The sequence below is a fragment of the Arvicola amphibius genome, chromosome 3 (genome assembly GCF_903992535.2).
Source record: "Arvicola amphibius chromosome 3, mArvAmp1.2, whole genome shotgun sequence".
Lineage (NCBI taxonomy): Eukaryota > Metazoa > Chordata > Mammalia > Rodentia > Cricetidae > Arvicola > Arvicola amphibius.
In genome coordinates, this window is record NC_052049.1 from 126,956,066 (window position 1) to 126,979,330 (window position 23,265).

The 23,265-nt window shown below is 40.7% G+C and overlaps 2 protein-coding genes across 4 annotated transcripts in view; one reads left to right on the top strand and one right to left on the bottom strand.

Moving 5' to 3' along the window:
* Positions 1–19,034, top strand: part of Nptn (neuroplastin) — a 70,217-nt gene extending 51,183 nt beyond the window's left edge. The window contains exons 4-8 of the mRNA XM_038322487.2: positions 6,319–6,452; positions 9,262–9,535; positions 16,707–16,728; positions 17,461–17,535; positions 18,028–19,034. Coding sequence (XP_038178415.1) covers positions 6,319–6,452; positions 9,262–9,535; positions 16,707–16,728; positions 17,461–17,521 — 491 coding nt within the window. The 3' untranslated portion in view covers positions 17,522–17,535; positions 18,028–19,034. The remainder of the gene's footprint in view (positions 1–6,318; positions 6,453–9,261; positions 9,536–16,706; positions 16,729–17,460; positions 17,536–18,027) is intronic.
* Positions 19,035–19,054: 20 nt separating this feature from the next.
* The window catches only part of Rec114 (REC114 meiotic recombination protein), a 93,551-nt gene continuing 89,340 nt past the window's right edge, over positions 19,055–23,265 (bottom strand). For all 3 annotated transcript variants that reach the window (XM_038322490.1, XM_038322488.1, XM_038322489.1), the window contains one exon: positions 19,055–19,263. In XM_038322490.1, the coding sequence (XP_038178418.1) occupies positions 19,105–19,263 (159 nt within the window). In that variant the 3' untranslated portion in view covers positions 19,055–19,104. The remainder of the gene's footprint in view (positions 19,264–23,265) is intronic.

Here is a 23,265-nt window from a genome sequence, read left to right on the forward strand (position 1 = left end):
CCCTCTCCTGTAGTGTTTTTCCCTCAAGATACTTATGACCTATTTCCTAATTTTCAGAACGGTGCTAAAATACACCTAAGCAGAACGGCTTTATTTGACTTCTGTAAGACATGTCTTGGGCTTGTAGGAGGTACTAAATAAATGTTTCAAGTCAGTAAAACACACCCGGAGAAGATGCTAGCTCTTCTGCTCCTTGTATATCTTGGTTTCTCAGGTAGTGTCTTGGTTGACATATATCTATAGAACCTTCCTTGCCTTGGAATGCTTATTTATTTTTTTGGTTTGTAATTTAATTACAACACTTTTTCCTTTTCTCTTCCCTTCAGGCTCTTCCATATAACCCTCCCCACTCTCTTTCAGATTCATAGTCTCTTTTTTTCATTAATTGTTATACATGAATATATGTACTTGTATATACATATATATTCCTATATATTTTCAGGGCTGAGAGTTTAGCACTGGACAAACAATTAGTGTGCTTTTCTCCGGGGAGGACCACCTTTCCAGCACCCAACTTTACTTAGTTGCCTGTGGTTCTTTGTGTAGGGTTGAGGCCTTGTGGGCTTTTCCCGATATGGTTTGGCATGTTCGTTGAGTTGTCCTTGTTCAGCTTAAGTTTGGGTGTTTGTGTTGGTGAGACTTAACAGTTACAGCTTCTGATGCTGCTAGGAGACATAATTTCATAACAAATGCTCTGATTTTCTGGCTCATAGAATCTTTCTGCCCCTTTTTCTACTGTGTTCCCTGAGCCTTAGGTGTGTTTTGTAGATGTATCTGTTGGGGCTAGGTTCCACAACTCTGCATTATGATTGGTTGTGGTTTTTCTGTAGTGGTCTCTGTTGCAAAGAGATTTTCCTTGATGAGGGGTGAAGACTACACTTACCAGGTTAGACCGTGGAAGGAGGATGTGGGAAGTCTGGGTATGGAGTTGGGTGGTGGAGGTGGCACAGTGAGTCCTAAGGGTGGGTGTGAGTCCTTAATATTTTTTGATTGAAAAAAATTTATGAGAAAAAGTTATCAGTAGACCAAAGAAATGGCAGAGTAGCTGTGGAGAAGTGGAGCAGTAGAGGCAGCCTGATACTCGTTGGGTAGTGAATTTTTCATGGAAAAAAAAAATTTTCTTTAATAATACCCAACCTAGAAAGCAGTTCACAGAATGGTATCAAAGCAGACTTGGGTTTGGCAGGAACCTAATACAGTTTGGGATCTTACCTATTATTCCATTCACATCCTAGGTGCCTCTGAGAATTGTAGGTACCAGTCTGCCTGGGAAGCAGTCTGTGTACTGTGGAACTTTGGATTGTTTTTAAACCAGAAAAATCAAGTAATTAAGGTGGTATGTGGTATCAGACCATGAGATAATACAGTTCTCCAGGATTCTACAGTTTTAGTGGATATTAGACATCTTACCTACTTGTTTAAGACTACTGGAACTAGGCAGAATTCTCTCCATTTAAGTATAATCAAAGCACAGAAAAAAAAAAAAAAACTCCAGCTCAACTGGAATTTGGATCAGTGTCTTTTGATTCTCTTTCCTAACCTGGCCAACAAAGAGGTAGCTGGCCTACTTTGAATTGCATTGCTTTCAGATGTCTTGTCAGGTCCTAGTGGAAAATATAATTAGGATAAAAAAATTTAAATCCAGAGAATTAGCTCCACATTAGGCTTCTGGGATCCTTAAAGCTGATCTGAAACAGGTGCTGTGTACTCTTAAGTGAGTCCTACAAGTGAACTAGCACAGTCTCTAGCACACCCAGATCTTGAAATTCTCCGGATTCTGGGCTCAAGATTGTTATAAAGTGGCTAGATGTGTCATCTAGATGAGTCATTGTTTTTGTTTTGTTTTTGCTCCCCTTCCCCAACATGGTCTCATGTATTTGGTCTCAAGTCTCTTTTTTCCCCTCTACCTCCTAAGTGCTGAGAGCGCAGGCATGAACCACAGCACTCAGTATTATTATTTTTGTTGTTATTTTTAGTTTCTTTTTAAAAAATTTCTTTTGAGATTATAATTAAGGCTTCGCTCTTTCCTTTCCTTCCTCCAAACACCCTTTCTTGCTTTCTTTCAAATTTATGACCCCTTTTCATAAATAGTTGTTATATACATGTATGTATATTTGTATGTGTATATTCACACACTTGCATAATAAATAAAACCTGTTCAGTCTGTATAATGTTACTTGCATGTATATTTTCGAGGCCTGACCATTTGGTATGACTAATTGGTGTGCCCTTTCCTGGGGAAAGCTATTTCTCTCACTATCAGCATTCCTTAGTTGGCTTTAGTTCTTTGTGTGGGGTGAGAATTTGTAGTATTTTCCTGTCAACTCTGGCATATCTGTTGTTGTCCTTGTTCAGCTCATGTTTAGGCAGTCATGTTGGTGAGACTTTATGGGTGTAGCTTCTGGCGTTACTGTGCAACGCAGTCTCAGCAAACTCCCTGATCCTTTGGCTCTCAGCATCTTTCAGCTTCCTCTTGTATAATGATCCCTAAGCCTTAAGTGCATGGGTGTTTTGTAGATGTATTCATTGGTACTGGGCTCCACAGCTCTGCATTTTCATCAGTTGTGGTTTTCTGTAATGGTTTATCTGTGGCAAAGGGAAATTTCCTTGATAAGGGGTGAGGACTAATTTATCTGTTGGTGTAAGGACAGGTATTTTACAGTGCAGCTAGAGCTTATGCTGGTTTAGTAAAATGGTGGTTGAAGGTTCTCATCCAAGACCCAAGAAGCTCCATGGGTAGTTTGCTAGGTTTCTAGTACCATGCTCAGTGTCTCCTGTTGAATGGTGGGTTCTTAAGCCTTATTAGAGAGTTAGTTGTTGGTTATTGCTAAGCCACTGCTGCACCCTTACGGTTAGCCTCACATGCTGGTTGTAGTTTCATAGATATCATAGCCGGGTAGGATTGTTGATTGTTTTCCCTGTTTGGAAGTTTACATGTTTGGAAGTCTGATACCATGAAGGCTAGTCTTCTGGGAAGAAACATTCAGTTCAGTTCTAGCTCAGGTCAGGGGCCTCTTGGCCTTGTGTGTGAAGTATATCTTCAGTGACAGTCACATAACTTCCACTTTTGTGGGGCAACGAAGGGCAGTAGCCTGTATGTTTTGCGAGTCACTTGGACAACCCTGACTAATATAATGTCATGCCTGGTATTGGAGTTTGTGTTAATTGATCTTTGGCTTTTGGAGGGAGAATTGTCAGCCCAGATGAGAAATTTTCATTTAAATTATTTATGTATATTTATACACAGACTTACATGTATTAATAGTTTTTAAGGTAGTTAATAGTATGATTTCTTATAACTTTTTCAGAGTTCCTTTCTGCTATTTCATCCTCCTTCCTCTCTCATTAGAGCCCCTCCTCTTTCTCCTTTCCCTGGTCAGATCACTTGTACCCTGCTATTTCCTCCCTCTCTACTGTTCCCTACCTCCTTCCCCATAGTAGTCCCTTTTTACTTTCCTGGTTTCTATAGTTACTGCAGGATAAGTCCTCACATCTGGAGACATGGAACTTGGAGCTTCCAATGAAAGAGCTCTTGTGATGATTGTATTTCTGGATCTGGGTGTCCTCACTTAATGTGTATTTTTCTAGTACTTTCCATTTACCTGCAAAGTTCATGATTTCATTTTTATTTGCAGCTGGATAATATTCCGTAATATATATGTACCACATTTCATTATGCGTTGCAATGGAAGGACATTTGGGTTGTTTTCATTTCCTAGCTATAGCAGATAGAGCTGTAATGAACATGGCTGAAAAAGTGTCTGTGGAGTAGGATGTCAAGTCCTCTGGGCATATATGCCAAGGAGTGGTATAGCTGGGTCATTATTGTTAGTTTTTTTTTTTTTTTTTTGATTTCTCCACATTCATTTCCATAGTAGCTGTACTAGTTTTCAGTCCCAACAGCGAACGAAGGTTTCCCTTTTTCCTCATTTTCCCTTCAGACTTTGGTGTAGGTTTGTTTTGTTGATCTTTGCCATTCAGACTGGGTAAGATAAAATCTCAAAGTTGTTGTGATTTCCCCAATTGCTGGATATGATGAATAATTTTTTAAATCTATTTCTTAGCTGTTTTATTGTTGCTGTTGTTTTGAAAACTTCTAGTTAGACCCAGAGCCATTTTTGAATGAGTCTTTTGTTGTTTTTTGAGTTCTTTATATATTCTGGGTGTTAATCCTGTCAAATGAATGGCTGGTAAAGATCCTTTCCCATTTTGTGAGCTTCCTTTTCACTAGTTGGTTGTTTCTTTAGCTTTCAGGAGCTTTTTAGTTTTAGGAATGTCCCACTTGTCAGTTGTTGCCTTTAGTTGGTAGGCAAATGGAGTCCTGTTCACAAAGTTCCTTTCCTTTCCTGTATGCTTATATTTTCTTGTAGCAGTTTCGGGTTTCAGGTTTCAAGTTTAGGTCTTTAGTCATTTGGAGTTAGTTTTTGTTCAGAGAGATAGGTACAACTCTAATTTCATTCTTCTACATCTATTTTTTACAGCTCCATTTGTTGAAGATGTTTTCTTTCACTCAGCTTGTTTTCGGCATCTTTATCAATTATAAAATGACTGAAGTTATGCGTGCTCATGTTTGGCTCTCCAGTTTTGTTACGTTTATCTTCATAACTATTTTTTGTGCCAGTATCATATTGTTTTTATTACTGTGATCTGTAATATATCTTAACATCTGGAATGGCAATCCTTCCAGTATTGTTTGTTTGTTTAGGATTATTTTGGTCATCCAGGGTCTTCTGGTTCTATATAATGGACAGTTTTTGTTTGTTTGCTTGTTTTTTTAGTTTTGTTTAAATGTGAACATGCGTGCGCGCGCGCGCGCGTGTGTGTGTGTCTATTTGTGTCTGTGTTGTGGGGAGACTATATATGTGTGGTTCTTTCCTTCTATTATGTGTGCTGCAGGGAACCTAAGTCAGCCTGTCAGGCTTGGCAGCCTTGTTTGTTTCCTTTTTAGAGAGAATACCTTGCCAGTAGTCCTAGACTGCCCTTGAACTCTATATACCTGCCTCCACTTCCCAGTAGACTTGCCTCAAGTCATGTTTTTATTCTGCTAACAAAACCCTTGGGGATATTGGTTTGAGACCTCTGATTATTCTTTTCCTCCTTATTGTGCCTAGTGTGCTCGATGTTGGCTTTCTTGGAAGAACTCTGGTCCTTGGTTTTCAGTGATTAAGATCTTTAAGCATGCATCCATTTTCACATATCCTATAGTAGGCTTTATTTTATGTAGTTCAATCTTTCATTTCCTTAAGAAAATACATGACATTTTTTAAAAGGATTTTTATTTATTATGTATATACAGTGTTCTGTCTGCATGTATGCCTATTCGCCAGAAGAGGGCACCAGATCTCATTACAGATGGTTGTGAACCACCATGTGGTTGCTGGGAATTGAACTCAGGACCTCAGGAAGAGCAATCAGTGCCTTTAACCTCTGAGCCATCTCTCCAGCCCAATACATAACATTTGACATGCTGTATTCCAGGTGTTTGAAGAAAACTTGGACTGATATAAGTGACAATGGCTTCTGTTTGCATGTTTACTGAGGAAGGTTTTGGGCATCTAGGATAACTGAGCATTTTTCTAGTAGGTTCTACACTGGTAGAAATTCTTATACTAATAACTGATATTTTCTTGCTGTTTTACTAAGTAAGGGTAGGGAATGGGATTGGTCCTCTTACCATATCCTGGCCTGAAAGACTCTTTAGATGCACCTTTGTGTTCAGCTTCGATAAAGACTATGATTGTTATGGGATATTTTGATCACACTCTGACACTTCTGAGACTGCTAATAAAGTTTACTTTGAAGAGCTAGCTATTAGCTGATCAAAATTAGCCGCAGAGGTTTTGGAGGACCTAGAACATTTAGAGAGACACAGGAAGTAGTAGGGAGGGGCTCAGATATTGGTCTTTTGGCTTGAGGGAGAGAGAGATGTGTCTCTTCTGCCTTTCTGATCAGTCAGGTTCTCTCTCTCTCTCTCTCTCTCTCTCTCTCTCATTCTCGCTCTCTCGCTCTCTCGCTCTCTGTCTGTTTTGGTATTTAGAGACAGGGTTTCTCTGCAGCTTTGGTGCCTGTCCTGGAACTAGCTCTTGTAGACCAGGTTGGCCTCGAACTCATAAAGATGCGCCTGCCTCTGCCTCCCAGGTGCTGGGATTAAAGGCGTATGCCACCACCGCCCGGCTGATCAGTCAGGTTCTTACCCCAATATTTGACTCCTGAGTTTTTATTTATAAAGAATAATAGCATTAGAAACAGGGCTCTGAGTTAGTAGGTAAGGCCTTTTGTATCTTATTCAGGTAGTAACAGTTTAACACCTTTTTACAGCTGCTCCTGACATCACTGGCCATAAACGGAGTGAAAATAAAAATGAAGGGCAGGATGCCATGATGTACTGCAAGTCAGTTGGCTACCCCCACCCAGAATGGATATGGCGCAAGAAGGAGAATGGTGTGTTCATGGTGAGTAGGAGGTAGTCCTATACCTATACCTAAATCTCTGTGCTTACTGGAGTTTTTCCTGAGGAGGTCCAGACATCTGAATCAGTTACTGCAACAACTGTTTCTTTGAATGTAGGATAACTTAGGCTGTTGTGCAGTGAATTACAGTTTACATCACGAATAGGTAGATTAGTCTGTATCCAGTATTGACAGTATACATGATTTGCTAAAACTTTTTGTCTGATAAGGGATTAGATTGCATGTCTTCACAGTGGAACACAGAGCTTTACTATGATTCTGGAATGGGTTGTTTTTGTTTGTTCTTCAGAAGAAAACGGACCAAAAGATACTAAAAAGGTCAAAGAATCCCCCCCCCCCCATCTGCCCCTGGAGCAGAAGTACAGATAGTTCTGAGCTGCCTGTTGTAGGTGCTGAGAACTGAAATTTAGTCCTCTGCAAGAGCAGCAAACACTCATACTGCTGAGCCATCTCTGCAGCCCCAAATAATTGTCAAGCTTTATTTGTTTGGAGTGGGGTTCATCCACCTAAGCATATTTGTGGAGGTCAAAGATGGTGTTAGGTACCTTCCTCTATCTGTTTCTGCGTGTTGAGGCAGTGCCTTTCCCTGAACCTGGGGCGCATGTTTTCATGGCTAGACTGGAAGTCAGCAGTCCTCCTGTCTCCACCCCTTCTCAGAACTGGAGTTACAGGTATGTGCAGGATGCCTAGCTTATTACATGTGCACTGGCATCAGAATTCTGGTTCTCATGTTTGCACAGCAAGTGCTTGGAAGTGTTAAATAGTGCCTTGGGATCTTTTATTCTCTGATTCAGTGATTTCTAATCAATTTCCTTTCCTGACTAGAGATTTTCATATATCCACTTCCGCTTTTATGCCTAGATTCTACTTTATAGGCATCCTTTTTTATTACCATCCCTCAGAATCAGAAAGGACCCTGTAGCTCATCTAATCCAACTTCTTTGGATTACTGTAGCATACTAAACAACATATATTATTGGCAAAACAAGGATAATATGTAGTTTTATTTCAAGTCCTATATATTTCCCACTTTATGACTTCTTAATAGTGAAATGTCAAGTACTGATGACCCTGGTGTCAACTTTTGTAGGCAGAGGCCGCTCAGACCCCAGTAATCACACAGAAACTATATTAAAACATTCCTTGGCACTCAGGCTTCTTATTAACTAACTCTTGCATCTTAAACTAACCCATTTTATTAATTTGTGTGTATTAGCATGAGGCTGTGACTTACTGGTAAGGATCTGCCATCGTCTGTCTCCTTTGGCGGCTACATGGCGTCTCTTTGACTCCACCTACTCTCTCTTTACATCTCTGTTTGGGTTTCCCACCTTGCTTTATTCTTCCTTGCCATAGGCCCAAAACAGCTTCTTTATTAACCAATGGTAATAAAGCATACTCACAGCATACAGAGGTGAATCCCACACATTAATTTTGGAATCACTAGTAAAGAAGATGAGGATGAGAAACTTAGGAGATGAAGATGCTGAGCTGTGTATTGTCAGGGAAAGCCATTGTATATTATATTCTAAGGTGCTGGGAAGAATTATCTATTTCTCTTGTGGTCACTGGAAAGGACATCGCTGGCTTTTGTCAAAACTGATTGAAATTATTTTGTATTTTCACTTCTTGAAAAATGAAAGTTGGAATTTCGCTGTGAAGGGTGACTTCGATTCAGCTGTGTACCCACACTCAAAATGCTAACATGCTATATATAGCTGGATAATATGGGAGATGGTTGTCTTCTTTCTCTGTGCTATATTTATATATTGTTAGTTGTGGCTAGTACAGGGTGAAGATGACTAGAGTTCCCCGTACCTGTCAGCTCCCTTCCTCTATGACTCTGTACTAAGGCCAGCTCTTTGAAGCTCTTCCTACCTGGCTTTTCTGTAATGGCTCTGCAATACCTCCCAGTTCTCCATCTTGCACTGTTTTTTGGAGTTTTTTTGTTTTGTTTTTTGTTGGTTTTATTTTGTTTGTTTGTATTAAGCCATATTCTTGAAGTCAGTCATTCCTTTGGATGTCTGCCCTACCTTCTCATACCATTACACACATACTGAGGTCAGAGGACAACTTCTGGGGTTTTGTTCTCTCTTGCCATTCTAGGTTCCAAGGGTGGAACTCAGGTTGACAGACTTGCATAACGAATGCACTTGCCTATAGAACTCTCTCCTTACTTCTTGAAGCCAGATTTCTTGTGTATTTTGTGTCATGATTTTCATATGTATCTTCCCTTTAGTAGGATATGGGATGCACAGGTATATATTAATTACTAGATACTTGCTGATTGGTTGAATAGTCTTTTCTTTAATCCTAGAGTCCTAGAAGAGAAGTTAGGGTTCTCTGCCTGCTCCCTCCTGAGAGCAGATTTTTAGCATTGCTTCTGAGAGAAGTTTAAAGGCTTCTCAGAACTGATCAAGTAAAGAAGTAAATGTGCTGGCTCTGAAGTTACCAGACAGGCCTGTGGTTCTTAGACGTGCCAGACAATGGGTGTCTTCCCCAGCTTCTTACTGCTACAGTTTTTACCCCTGCTGTTTGTCTGTCTGTGGGGTCTACAAGCAACAGGCTTCCATTCAGTCTTGAAGTTGGAGAAGTTCAAAGGATCAACAATAATGGAAATTTGTACCCTGTTTCTACCAGAAGTGTACTGAACTCTGAAGGGAAGTTATCAGTTAAGTGCTCAAATCTTTTGAACAAAGGTGGTGTCTCATTCCAGCCATTATCCTAAAAATGAGGACAATGTCACCCTCACTTGAGTAGCTCATATACTCTGACCTGCTTTTCCCTCCAGGACATTTCCAATAGCTCTGGTCGCTTCTTCATCATCAACAAGGAGAATTACACTGAATTGAATATTATGAATCTCCAGATCACAGAAGATCCCGGCGAGTATGAATGTAATGCCACCAACTCCATTGGCTCTGCCTCCGTTTTCACCGTCCTCAGGGTACGGAGCCACCTTGCCCCACTTTGGCCTTTCTTGGGAATTCTGGCTGAAATCATCATCCTTGTGGTGATCATTGTTGTGTATGAGAAGAGGAAGAGGCCAGATGAGGTTCCTGATGGTAAGAGCATCCCAACAAAACAGTAAAGTTGGGGTTGGTTCCTTGGGTAGTTTCCAAGTACTGAAAGAGGAGTATAAGGACTTTAAGTACCAAAAAAGAAAGAAAAAACTTTCATACTAATCTGTGCTCCCCACAATTTTTTTGTATTAGCCACCTAGAGATATAATTAGCTCTCTCCCTGTTTAGGTGTTCTCCAAACCCTAGGCCTTGTCCTTCAGGCCATGTGGTGAATGGGCAGCTGTCAAACTCTTTGTTCAGCTCTGTCCTCCTTCAATACAGATCATCAGGCAGATTGAGCTTGAGGAGAATCCAAGTCAAGCCTAGAAGCCACCCCAAGATCACATGCCACCTGTCCTTTCAGGCAGATTTAAGGTATATAATTGGTTGTCACATGATTACCTGGCATAGTCCCTGTAGGTAACTGTCCCAGCACAGTCTAGACTGTGTTCAGAAAGCCATTAGGAGAAGCCAGACTTTGGTTCCTTTTGTTGGTCTCTTTGATAAGTCTTCAAGGCTTTCTTCTGGCTTTTTTGTTTTTGTCCCGTAGACAAGAATGGTAGGGAGGATGTAGCTTACTCTCTAGGTTTAAGAGAACCAAGTGCCAACTCCTCAGCCCTCACTGCAGGGCATATCCTCAGCTGGCCCTGAGTTACAGGAGGTATGATGGGAGTAGAACCTTCTAGACCATTATTAGAAAACATAGGACCAGAGGTCTAACATTGTGGGATATGCTTAAGGTTAGGAAAGCTTTGGGAAGGTCTTGTATATTTGCTTATAGATTTTTTTTTTTCATTTCTAACCCTGTGAATAGAACAGCGAACTTACAGGAGCTTTTATCACTAGTATTTCAGATTCCTAAAAAAATCCCTCAGCCGGGCGGTGGTGGCGCACGCCTTTAATCCCAGCACTCGGGAGGCAGAGGCAGGCGGATCTCTGAGTTCAAGGCCAGCCTGGTCTACAAGAGCTAGTTCCAGGACAGGCTCTAGAAACTACAGGGAAACCCTGTCTCGAAAAACCAAAAAAAAGAAGAAAAAATCCCTCATCTTCACCCCTGTGGGCTGTAATATTAAATCAGCAAAGAGAAATTGATTTGTCAACTAGCTATAACTATCCTTTGCCTGTCACTGACTAGAGGATGTACCCCAAGCACAATGTAGATTTCCCGGGGCAATGGTGGTACAGGCTACCATCTGCACTTATGGTACAGTGTCCTCCCCCAGAGTTGATGGATCCATATTGCTAATCATTAGTACTGCAGTGTGTTATACTCTCTCCACAACATACCGTATCTGTCAGTGGATACCCACGTGAGATCTTGTACTCCCTTGGAGAGAGTATAACCTCAAAGGTATAGCATGGCTTTAGACTCTGAAAGGACATGTTTGAGAACAACAGCCACTTTTTCTTTCTTTTCCTTTCTTCTCAGCAGCTCTAAGTCTCTTGTCTGGAGTAAGTAGAGTCTAAGTAGAGTGAATACTGAGATTGGGAGGAGGTCTTTTGACATTCATCTCTGCAGGAAGTCCTGGTGGGCTCCCCTCCTGATATACTTTTCATCAGTGAGCTCTATAGAAAAATGGGAGAGACTTGAGCTGGAAGCAGAGGGACCTTCGTCCAGTTCTTTGCAACAAAGAATATCTCCAGTTTCGATTTCTTACTCTGTGAAGTGAACGTGCATTCTTGGGATTTTCATGTGTCCCCAATGCCTTTCTCCATTTTTTTTTTTTTTTTTTTTGTTGTTGTTAAATATTAGGACTCCCAAGGAGTGCTGTACCTATATTCAGACCTGAGACTAAGGGAGGGAGGCTACATACCTTCCACAGTTTACAGCTCAGCTATTTGGGAGTTACATTTCATTCCTAAAAGGGATCACCATCCCTTCAGAACGTTTAAAACACTGCTAATTAGGACCCTAGGGACTTAGGTTAGGTAAGTGTTCGAGCCCAAGACCTAGAGTTTCCTCAGCACTGGAAGGGGGTGGGATCCCCAAAAGACCAGAGAGAGCCTGGCAGTGGTGGCGCACACCTTTAATCCCAGCACCCGGGAGGCAGAGGCAGGCGGATTTTTGTGAGTTCGAGGCCAGCCTGGTCTACAAAAGCTAGTTCCAGGACAGGCTCCAAAGCTACAGAGAAACCCTGTCTCCAAAACAGAAAAACAAAAACAACAAAAACCCAGAGAGTTACTGAAATAGATACAATACTAGCTGTGCCAAATGCCACCTTCTTCAATGAAAAGTTACCTAAGAAAAGGCAAAGTTAGGCTTTGGACCCTGGTTTTTAAATTTAAGACAGGGGTGGCTGCCATTTTCACATTAGTTACACATCTGCTTAGCCTGTGCCCGGCAGAGGTACCAGTCTTATAAGCCACTTGTGTTAATGTTTTTATCCCAGCATGTTTCAGATTAGATTTTAGAAATGGTTAGTGGGAGTTTTGCATGGACGCAGCTATCCTCTTAAGAGTCCTTTGGTGGTTAAACTGAAGGGGAGGATGCGGGAGCGGCAGAGCCAGTCTTCTGACCGACTTCCTGGATGGAAAATAATAAGCTAAATTTCTATATATAGTGAATGAATTTTACATAAAACAGATGACTGCAGGGTAAGTGCAAAGTAAAACCTCTTGCACTGGTCTCGGGAGAGTATTATCATGCAAGCAGCTTTTACTTCTTCGTTGTTGGATTGGGTGAAAGTCTGGGATTCTGGAATGATTGCAGTGTTCACCATCTCTCTGTCCCGTCAGCCAGTATGGTCCAGGGTCCATTTTCCATCTCCACTTCCTTGCCCCATTTCCAGCATTCTCAGATTTCTCCCTGCTCCATCTCCTCCTTCAGTTTTTGGCTTTTCTTCTGGAAGAGGGGTGTGTGTTGATATTGAATGATTTTTCCTTATGTTGTGGCCTTTTCTTTGTTAAGTTTCTCCTCAACTTCATCTCAATTCATGATGGCAGACTCACAGATATGCTTTCTTCCCATTTACTCCTCCCTAAATTTACTTGTAGATAATGTATATGTTTTCAGTCTGCTGAGGATAAGTGAAGCTGTAGCTGATACAAACTCAGAATGTTTAAGTGATGAAATCTTGCCTATAATTATGTCTGTTAGCCTATTTATATGCCACTATGAAAACGTGAAGTTTTTGTAGGTCTGGTGTGCTTTTTCTTTACCAAACAGGCAGTTCATTACCAGCATCTGTGGTTGATTTGAGCTTCAGTGAACTCTCTAAAAAGGAACTCATGTATTTATGTTTTTCAGTATATATTTCAGTAGTATGTTGTTATTGGTAACTTTCCTCCTGAAGTAGAAAAGCATTCAGTGAACAGTGCAATAATATAGATAAGAACACAGATACAGAATCTAATTAGAAAAGCATGTGTCTGTTTAGATTTCTCACACTGAAAATGTATAAAGTTGAGGTTAACTGCTTTCCTTGTAAGCAGCTTTGATCCTTGTATCTTCTGAGTACTCAGATCATTTCACAGAGGAAATCACAGTCCTTTCGTCCCATTAGATCTTTTGAGAACCAGTGCCACATAAGTTATCTCTTAGGTAGGTAATTTACACATGCACTTTCACTTTGTTTTTGGTAACAAGTCACTACTAGAGTCCAGTCAGCTTTACCTTTCACTGAGTACGCGGAGAGTGTGAAGTAGTGCATTCTTGCTTCTGTTATAGCTGGGCTCCTTCTTGGAGCCACATTTGTGTTAGTCACTTCCTGACTCATGTCAGGGTGCAGCTAGTATGCCCCTCCCAGGATTCCTTCTACCCACTGGAGGAGAGAGTCTGGGGTGAACCTGTTCAGTCTTGGGGCGTTCAGTTCTACTTAATATTTTGGTGCCCTCGCAAGCATTGCGTTAAAAGAGTTGATTTAAGAAAGAAAATACATCAGAGAATCTTCTATTTTTTCATACTGGGATAATTTTGTAAGTTGGTCAAAAGGATTCTTTGAAGTTACTGGTGGAGAAAGTACTAGCACGTTTTAGGGGTAGAAGAGGGAGAGCACCATTTTGTAACTGTGATCTGAGTTCTTTTAGACACAATGAACTGAAGCATTGTTCTGATAGTCTAAAATCTATTAGTTGATCAAAGCTTTGGTAGCAGCATATGGAGCTTTACAGGAGGCCAGAGATGCTGGGAAAGAGATGACTTTTTAAAGTGACACCAGAAACACATTCCATTTGTTTAACCAGGGTCAGTCACAGGTGCCTTATGAGAAAATAGATGGAACATGGAAAATGATTCAAAGAACTACGTCTCTCTTGGGTTTAGTGTTAACCTGCTGAGATCAGACAAAATGTGAGTTTAGAAACCATAATAAATTCTAGCACTTGAGGCAGGAAGATTATGAGTTTGATGCCAGCCTAGGCTAGATAGCAAGTCCTTTTGCCATGGGGATAGAGGAGTAGGGTTACTGAAGCTGTAATTTACTTGATAGAGGGCTTGCCTGGCAGGGATGGTTCCAGTACATGCCTGAAAGCCTAGCACCTAGAAGGTGGAAGCAGTACCCTAGGTTTAAGATAACCCTCTTCCATGTAGGGAGTTAGGCCAGTGTGGGGGATATAAGATCCTATTACCACAAAAAATGGGAACACACACCCACCATCCACATTGAGGTGATTGAAGTGGCATAGGGGCTTTGACCAGAATCAACTCTTGATTATTTTGAATCTAAACCATCACTTTATGTTGTTTAGTGGGTGCAATATGTTAATTATGCATCTCAGAGTGCCCTCCCTAGATAATGAGGTGTGTGTCAGGGTGGGGGACCTTGAGGGCAGCCATAGAAGTGAGGAAAGCGCATGCAGACAGCAGCGTGTGCACCACTCCATCAGGAGTGTCACACTCATCAGATGGAGTCCAGAAGCATCTTGTTTCATTCTCCCTCAGACCTTTCCTCTCATCTAGTCAGTGGCCTTGAGTAATCCCCAGGTGGAGAGAACAGTCTTTGTTTGAGGTGACTTTGACCTGAGGGTTTGGGGGTATGTTGATATTTGTCGGTTACTGTGACTTCTTTTTTTTCCCCCTTCAATTGCATCAAACCCTTAAAACATGGTGGTAAGTGAGCGATATGCATGCTTTTGGAGTTTGTTTAATCTCCGCTTCAGTCTATACAATGCACAGTCCATAACGTTAACACTTTCCTTCAAGTTTACTTCATTCACTTTCACAACTAATTTGGATTTTTAGTTTGCTGTTTAGTCCTCATTTACTTTATTTTGTGCCTTTCTCTGTAGCCCTGTTCTCTCCTGACCTTCCTGTGGAGGTCAAGTTGTTCTTTTGTCTGGCCTGTATGGGAGAGTGGTGCTGCTGGCAGTGGCTCAGCACAGGACCGTGTGTGTGGGGGCGTGTCCTCTTCTTTGTGGTGTCCAAGTGGATTTGGGAATGAAAGGGGTCCCTAGGATTTAGACACAGTGTGACTCACAGCTGCTCCCACTGTCAGGCATGGCAGCTACACCAGAGACACTGTTGCTCACATACTCACATGCAAACCCTTGCATGTGGCCAGCTTGTTAGGTTCGAAAGTGACAATTAGACACCAGGGTACCCTCCCACACCAAAAAAAGGACTGCGGTGTGAAGTGCGCTTGGGTTGTTTAGTGTCCTGCTAGGAAAAGACTAGCCTTGCTATTGTGATTTCCCTCTCTCCTGTTTCTTAAAGTTGGGAGTAGATTTGGCTGTCTCGCATTAGAATTTTGTATTTTGGGGTGCACACTAAAATTAATGTTTGTTTCTGTCTTTCCTTTAAATTCCCAAGGTGCTTAGCTTCTAGCATGTTATCTGATTGGCCTTCCCTGGGTGCTGAGCAGTAGGCTGTGGAGAGGGAGGGTTCAGGCTGGGCTTGTGTGTCTTAGTACCTGGTATGTCCTTGTATCTTTCCACTGCATATACAGCAAACAGATGTCTTGGGTGTCCTGAGTCCTAGTTTGTTCTCTGTACCTGTTTTAATAGCACTGTTAGTCGTGACTCATGTGGACACTGGTATGTTGCTAGCCTATTGTTTTGCTGATGAGTCATTGGTTTGTGGTTAGTTTATTTATTTATTTATTTATTTATTTTAAACCTGTTTTGCTCCAGTCACTGTGTGCTGGCGGTGGCTTTGCCTCTCCGTTGCCTGAAAGGAACAGGTGGAGCAATGTCTCTCTGACAGACATTACTCCTAACATGTGCTCCTGCAGATGCCCACACCAAGATTGTAATCTCCATAACTGCTTCATGTGCACCAAGCCCCCTTGTGGAATCCTGCTGAGTTTTTCTAGATGCCTTCAGGGAAAGCACCCAACTGTTTGTTGTACAGAGGGTGCTTGCTTGTGTTCTCCTCATTGTGGAGGAGAAATAATTTTTGATTTTTAATAACATTTTCTCAATGTATGCATATCTACTAAGAGGAGACCAAGTTGTCAGAATTATGAAGTGTTAATAAGACTTCTAAATGCAAATAACAAAAACTTAAATTAAAAAATATCTCATGACTTTTCTTATTTTGGCCAGGGCACAATAGTGAACCCATCTTTTTGTGTAGATTTTTAGAGGGTGTCACTGTTCAGCTCTCCCTATGATGTCACAGAGCATCCTCTGCTTCTCATATGTCTCTTGCTGGCCCAGTTGAGAATGGGTAGCCAAGGATTAGGTTGAACTATTATGGCTTCATCTTCTTCAGTATCATGCTTCAGATCAGTGACCTTATAAAGACTGTAAAACAGCAGGAAAAACAGTGCCCTCTGGGAAACATCTGAGGATGTGTGATTAAATGTATAGACTGTACGCATCCATTTACATTGAAGAACTGCATACATTCTCCACAAGAAAACAAACAGCAGGATTTTACAACTGAAATGTTGGTTTGTCTTCTCATCTATTTATGAGTGAACCACTGGAACTTGGGGACAAGATGAGTACAATGATATTGCAGCCTATCTGTCCACTACAGTTGCAGTTTTTCATGACGAGCATTCAAAGTGTTAACTAAAACCATTGAAAGAACATATCTGCCATTAAAACTGAACCTAGAATAACTTCATGAGTGTTTCGCACCTCCAGATGGAATGGCCTTTAATAAGCGCTGTGAATAGCCATGTTTGCCACTTGCAGTTTACTGTCCTGTTCCTGCTATGCAGACTCTAATGGTTGTCTCCTTTCTTCTCTTCTATCTCATGGATTATTAAAAACTGAACACTTCATATAGATGATGAACCAGCCGGGCCAATGTGAGTACTTCATTGGATATGATTTTATAGTTTGATTGATTGTGTTGTGTTTACAATTTAGTCAAAAAGAATACTAAAGAATGCAATTCCCTTACAAGGAAAGTTTCCGTGTACACATTTTAGACCTGACATAATTCTTACTTGACTCCTAGGCCAGGTCTTGTTTTCAGCCATACAAGTGAATAGCATGCAAAAGGAGTTGAACAAGTTTATGTATTCAACATGCTTAAACCGATAATATAGGAGAAGTAAGCAGTATAACCAAGTCAACTTCACACTAGACTATAGAATTAGATAAACTACTGTCTAGTTCCATTAATAATTGCTGACAAGAGAGAGCGGAGCTGTAGCATAGAACGGGTCAAGGCTACCACGCTTTCCTAGAGTTTGGATTATAAGAAGCCCGAAGGGCAGTTGATGGGTTAATGGCCAAAGGGCTCAGCATGGCTAGTTGCTGGTCATCTGTTTTTATTTAAGAAATTAAGTGTTCAAAGGAGTCAATCAGTCTCAGTTTTCTAAGTAACTATAATTTAGAAATCTAAGAGAAAAGTTAGCTGTGTGTTGTCTGCCTTGGGAGTCTGAAGAATCTGTTGAATGTTGTTATGCACAGATTAGAAGTAGAGTTTGCTGACACACCAGGGGTGGAAGGAAGTGAAGAGTTTGTTTCCGTGTGTTACATTTTTCAAACAATATGACTAGTTGAACTCACACAGTGCAATTTTTCCTCCAAAGGAAAACCAACTCTACCAACAATCACAAAGATAAAAACTTGCGCCAGAGAAACACAAATTAAGTACTACTTATAATGTAAGTATGGACTTCTTTAGAGATTTAAAAGTTCTATTCAAATGAACTGTGCCTCTGCTCAGCTTGCTACGAATTCTTCAATAGTTGGTGTTATATGGTAAGACCTTATTGTTAATTTCAGAATAGCTGACACCGATGGAGCAAGTTCTTTCTGTTCACTGCAGTGTACAGAAAGAAGTGTATTTCAGCTCTGTTGACCCACATATTTATATGTTGGGTTCATTTCACAATAAATACCTTGCATTGCAGTCTACTTATATATTTTTAAAAAGAAATAGTTACATTCTTATGTGGATTATCCCCAAAGCCAAGTCAGCACCACACGTGATCTGCTGAAGTCAAGACAGAAATGGTGGCCACAGCGCAGCATGCTTACACACATGGAGATCAGAATTTCATACCACATCCCTGAGCATGCTGTTTGCTTTATTTGACATAGCTGTGAGTGACAGTGCGTGTTCTCTTAATGTTCAAATGTTTCTCTCTTTACAGCTCTTTAGGTTTCTGAAAACGGTGGCAACATGACCTGCTAAATTTTCTGCTTGGACCTCTTTGGTCTCTCCCTTTCAAGTGAGCAACACCACAATGACCGTCTAAAGCATGCCTTATTTAGCCTCTCCTATAAGGGTGACCTAGCCAGGTACATTTTAAACAATGCTTCAGTGTAGAAGGTGTAAACTATTTTGGGCTTGATGTGCTGTGAATGTTGCTTTTCCTCCCTTTGTTAAAATATTTAAATAGAAGTGGAAAGGTCCTCTGAGGATCATGCATGCGCCATTTTTTACTTATGCAGCTGTTAAATTGGCAAAGCTCTTAAATGCACTGCTGCCATCTAGTGATCATTTTGTAAAGTACAGCAAAACCTACAGATATATACAGTATATAAATATATATATATTTATATTTTTGGGGTGGGAAAAATCCAAAATAAAGTAAACGCTTGTTTCATTTTTAAGCTGCTGATACTCATTCCTTATTGTCTGTTGTCAGATGAGGAAGCTGCAGTTCTGATAATAAAGATGAGGGTGTAAACTTAAGTCTGTCACTCTAAGGGCTTACCCTATAACTTTTAAGAACCTGGAACAGTCCACTGAACGGCTATAATGAACTGTAGTATATATGTATGATTGCTTTCTAAGTGACTATTTTTCTTTTGTCAAATCATGTAAATTCTGAAATCTTTTTGCACTGATGTGTTGAACCTTATTCTTGTACATTCGATCAAGGAAACTTTTATAATTTCCCTTTTGTTTTCAATGACCCTGAAATGTTAATAGCATGGTGATATTATTCTATGCAACTCTAGTTATACTTTTTGGTTTGACACTATTTTTCACATTGATTTAATGATTGATGATAGATTTTATAACCTGACTGGGTTCTCATGCGGTACTAACTGTAGATGCATGTACTTGTGTTCTGTATAATTATTGAAGTGCAATGGTGTACAAAAAAAGTGGATTCACCTGTTTTTAACAATAAAACATTGATAAAAGGTGCTTGGATTAATACTCTTTATTCAAATACCTTCAGTTCCTTAATTGCATATGTGTGCAGAGCTTTAGTTTCTCAACTCTGTGTGATCTTTTTAAGTTCCTTTTCCACCTCTTCCACAAATGCTGGAAAGTTTTGATCCATGAGGCATAAGCGTAGAAAGGGACCCAACTCTTCTGCTCCCCATGAAGATTGTTCATAGACACTGGGCAGCTTCTCCGATGCCAGAATAGTCTGCAGGGGTGCCAAAAGAGGGTGGGGTTGACTGCAGGCGGGAACACCATCACAGATGACATAACACAGGAAACAAGGCAAAATACATAACAAACTAAAATGTTACTGGCTTTACAAAAGTACTTTTCTACACTTAGGTTTCACGTTTATAATTTTGTGTTTACGTTTTCTTCCTCCATTCCTCTGGCATGCTTCTATTTTTCCTCTGCTTGTCTCCCCACCCCCACCCCCCAAAAATAAACCAGAGTTTCACTGTATCACCCAGGCTAGTCTCAAATCCATGATCCTACTTCTGTGTCCCAAATGCCTGGATTTTAGGCAGGTACTACTTAATGTGCCCAGCTCTACATGTTCTGGATAGCCACTAAAAGTGAGATAAACTCGAATCCTTAAGATGTATTGGTGTATCTATAAAGTTGAGATCCGGGTAACAAACACTATGCTACTAACACTCTTCATGTAGAAGTTGGGTTCTGAACGGAAGAAATGGGTGTCTGTCTGGGGATATAGCTTAGTGGTAGACTACTTGCATATCATGGATAAAGCCTTAGCATCACTAACAAAAGCAGGGTTGGGGGAGATGGTCATTGTAAAGTGACCACCCAAAGGACAAGTAATTTGACAGACACTTGCAACCTCTCTCACAATCAAAATACAGGATGTTTTATGCCCTAAAAAAAAATCTGTTGCAATGTTGATTGTTGTCAAACCGTTAAGGTTGGATAAACATGATTCTCTTCTCCAGCCTTCACACTGCCTTTTCAAAAAATGTCATATTCTGTACAATAAATCATAGTACAAACAGTCCCTTTTTAATGAGTCTTTGTCCCTTGACTTCTCGGCTTGACAGTGGAATAAAAGTAGTGTGTATGCAGTGGAACTTGCACTTCCGCATTTGTCCTTTCCTTGGGCAGCGATGTGACTCTCTCTGGCTTCCTGTCCCAGGCATGAAGGCCAGCAGCCTGTACTCCACACTTTGTGTTGCTGAGCTATAATGTTCCAGAGTTAGGTATTCAAAACATTTTAACGTATTTCATCTTAGAATGACTTGATAGAGATTCAGTCACACTGTAAGCTGAGGAACATCTGTACTTTTGGCTTAATTTAATATGGGTTAATGATAAGTGTGATTCATTTCTTTTTTTGAAATTAAATATTCAGTTTTGTGCAGATGTACTACAATTAACTCTTCTTCAGTTGGCCTGGTTGTTTTGCTTTGTGTTGTTATAAACATTTAGAAGGTTTGCTTGAGATGGATCTCGCCATGTGGCCTAGACAGTTTGGTTCACAACCCTCCTGTGTTCAAAGTACTGGGATTGCAGTCATGTGTTACTATTCCTCTTTAAATTCAGACTTTCATTTATTAAAGTAGCAGATAGATACCTAGGGGTGGTGTGGCTGGGTCATATTTAAGTATATCTGACTTATGACAAACTTCCATATCAATTTGTACTTAGAAGTCCAGCACTTGGTACTGTACTTTTTCTTTGTATTGACTGTAAAAATGCAGGGGCGTGCAGGGCAGTGGTGGTGCACACCTTTAATCTCAGCACTCGGAAGGAAGAGGCAGGTAGAGTTCAAGGCCAGTTTGGTCTACAGTGCCTGTTCCTGGACAGACTCCAAAGAGAAACCCTGTCTTGAGAAACAAAAAAGAAAAGAAAAGAAAAAATACGGGGGCACACATACCACAATATGTAGCTAGAGATCAGAGGATGGCTTTAGTAGTTAGTTCTCCCCTGTCACCTTTGTTGTTGGCCTTGGAGCTTCAAGACATTATTTTATCTCAGCTTCCCATCTTGCCCTAGGAGCGCTGGGATTTGAGAAATCCCTGGACTGAATTTGGATTATCAGGCTTGCCTGGCAATGCACTGAGCCATCTTGCTGGCCTTGTGAGTTTGTTTTTAAATTTAGCCTTTCTAACAAACATGCAGGGCTGTCTCATTATGGTTTTAATTTGCATTTCCCTGATCAGAAGTAATACTGAGCATCAATTCATGTGCTTATTGGACATTCATATGGCTTTGGGTAACATGAAGCATTTTAAAACCAATTAAGGAGTGGGGGAGATGAGCTCAGTTGGTAAGATGCCAAAATCCATGTGAAGAAAAGTAGTGTGGTATACTTGCAGTCCTGGCACTGGGATTGATTGTAAGGCTTTTTGTTTCTTTAAGAGGTCTCAAGTAGCACAGAGTGGTCTCAAACCCCTTATGTTGCCAAGGGTGATCTTGAACAACTGTTTCTACCTCGAGTACTGGGGTTACGGACATATGGATAGTACCCAGAGCATCACCAACCCTGAAAACCAATTCATAAATTACCAGCATTTAAATATTAGAGTTCAAACTGAAGTCTGACTCTGCTTGACAATTTGAAAGATGTGTTCTCTTTTGATCAGCATGGAGTCAGTGAGTCCTAGCTCTGTTGCAATCCACTTACCTTTGGTTCTTTGGCTCCTGTGTCTGGCAGATTCCTTACACTAATGCTGTCAGGTAGACAATTCCTGTCAGAAAGATAGCTCCCTTTCTGTGGGTATAATGTATAGTATAGTGCCTGTGTGCAAGAGTATTTCTCTAAACAACATGTATTGATAACACAAAATTACCTTTCTAAACTTAAATTAGGTTTGCAGAGTCTACCTAAAGAAATTAAAGAGAAAACCAAAATATGCCATCCTGTTCTCAATTGAGAGCCACTGTTAACATGGAGCAGTGTATATACTTTCAAATTTAGTATATTAAAAAAATGGGATAATTATATTTCATAGCTTTAAGGAAAAAAATCAATGTGTTGTGAATATTTCTTCATGCCAATCACAAAGCATGATATCAATTCCATTTACTTGTTGTTAGGGAGGTTGCCATGACATACACATGGAAGTCAGGTCTTTTCTTCTACCTCATGGGTCCCAGGAATCAAAATGAGGTCACCAGGCTTAGAGACAAAGCACCTTTAGCCACTGAGCCACTTGCTGGCCCCGATCACAGTTCTTTCATGTGTAGTGATGAACCACTTAGGGTGGTGAGCATTTATGTCGATGCCATTCTTAACTGTAAGTAGTTATGATAAACATTCTGTATCCATTTGTATAGCTGAAATGCAGTTCTCAGAAAGTAGAATATTAAACTTGGTTAATATTAACTGGCTTCCAAGAAGTTTGTCCAACTTTGTATTCACAGGATGACCTGCTCAAAAGGTCAGAGCAAACTTGTGCTGTTCCTGGTCTTTTCGGTGCTGTGAAAGTCAGCTGCCGAGTCACTACTGACACCATTGACACCGCGTTCCTTTCAGAGCGCAGCCCTCACCCTGGTCAGTCACTCCCCAGAACAAAGAAAGCAAAAGTCTGCCTACTTTTTATTTATTGGGCAGAGTTTTTTACTCTTTTACAGTTTCTGGGTCATTAAGGACAAAAATCTTGTCTTTTTTTCTCTCTTCTGTGGGTGCAGGTTGAGGATTGAACCCAGGCTCTCATACATGATAAGCATTTGCTTTCCTGCTGCCTTCTCTCAAGTTCTTTATCTGTAACTGTCCCATTTTTCTTCAGTGGAAAGCCAGACACCTTCCCCAACCACACATACAAGCTTCTATTTTCTTTATGTACCACTATTTACACAGTTTAATAGATGCTTCTTAAATGAAAAGACTTCTCATTCTTACTTATTGACGAATATGCTGGGTCTGTGGAAAGCATGAGCTGGCACAGCCCTTGCCTGGTATAGTCAGGATATAGTGAAACAAATCCTTGGAACAGCCAACAGATACAAATGTGAATGCAGTACACATGGCCAGGAGCTGTCTGCGGTGACTGAGAAAGTCAGCAGGCCAGAGATTCTGAAGGGCCCTGCAATAGTTTTTAAAGGGCTGGGTAGACTCCCTGGGCTCAGGCAGACTTACCAAGCTCACTGTGTAGGCAGTGAAACTTGTTTATGAGCTGTGGCATGGTCCACGGATTTAAAGAATCGGTAGGAGATGTGGATCTGCAGGCATGGGCAGCTCAAATACCGG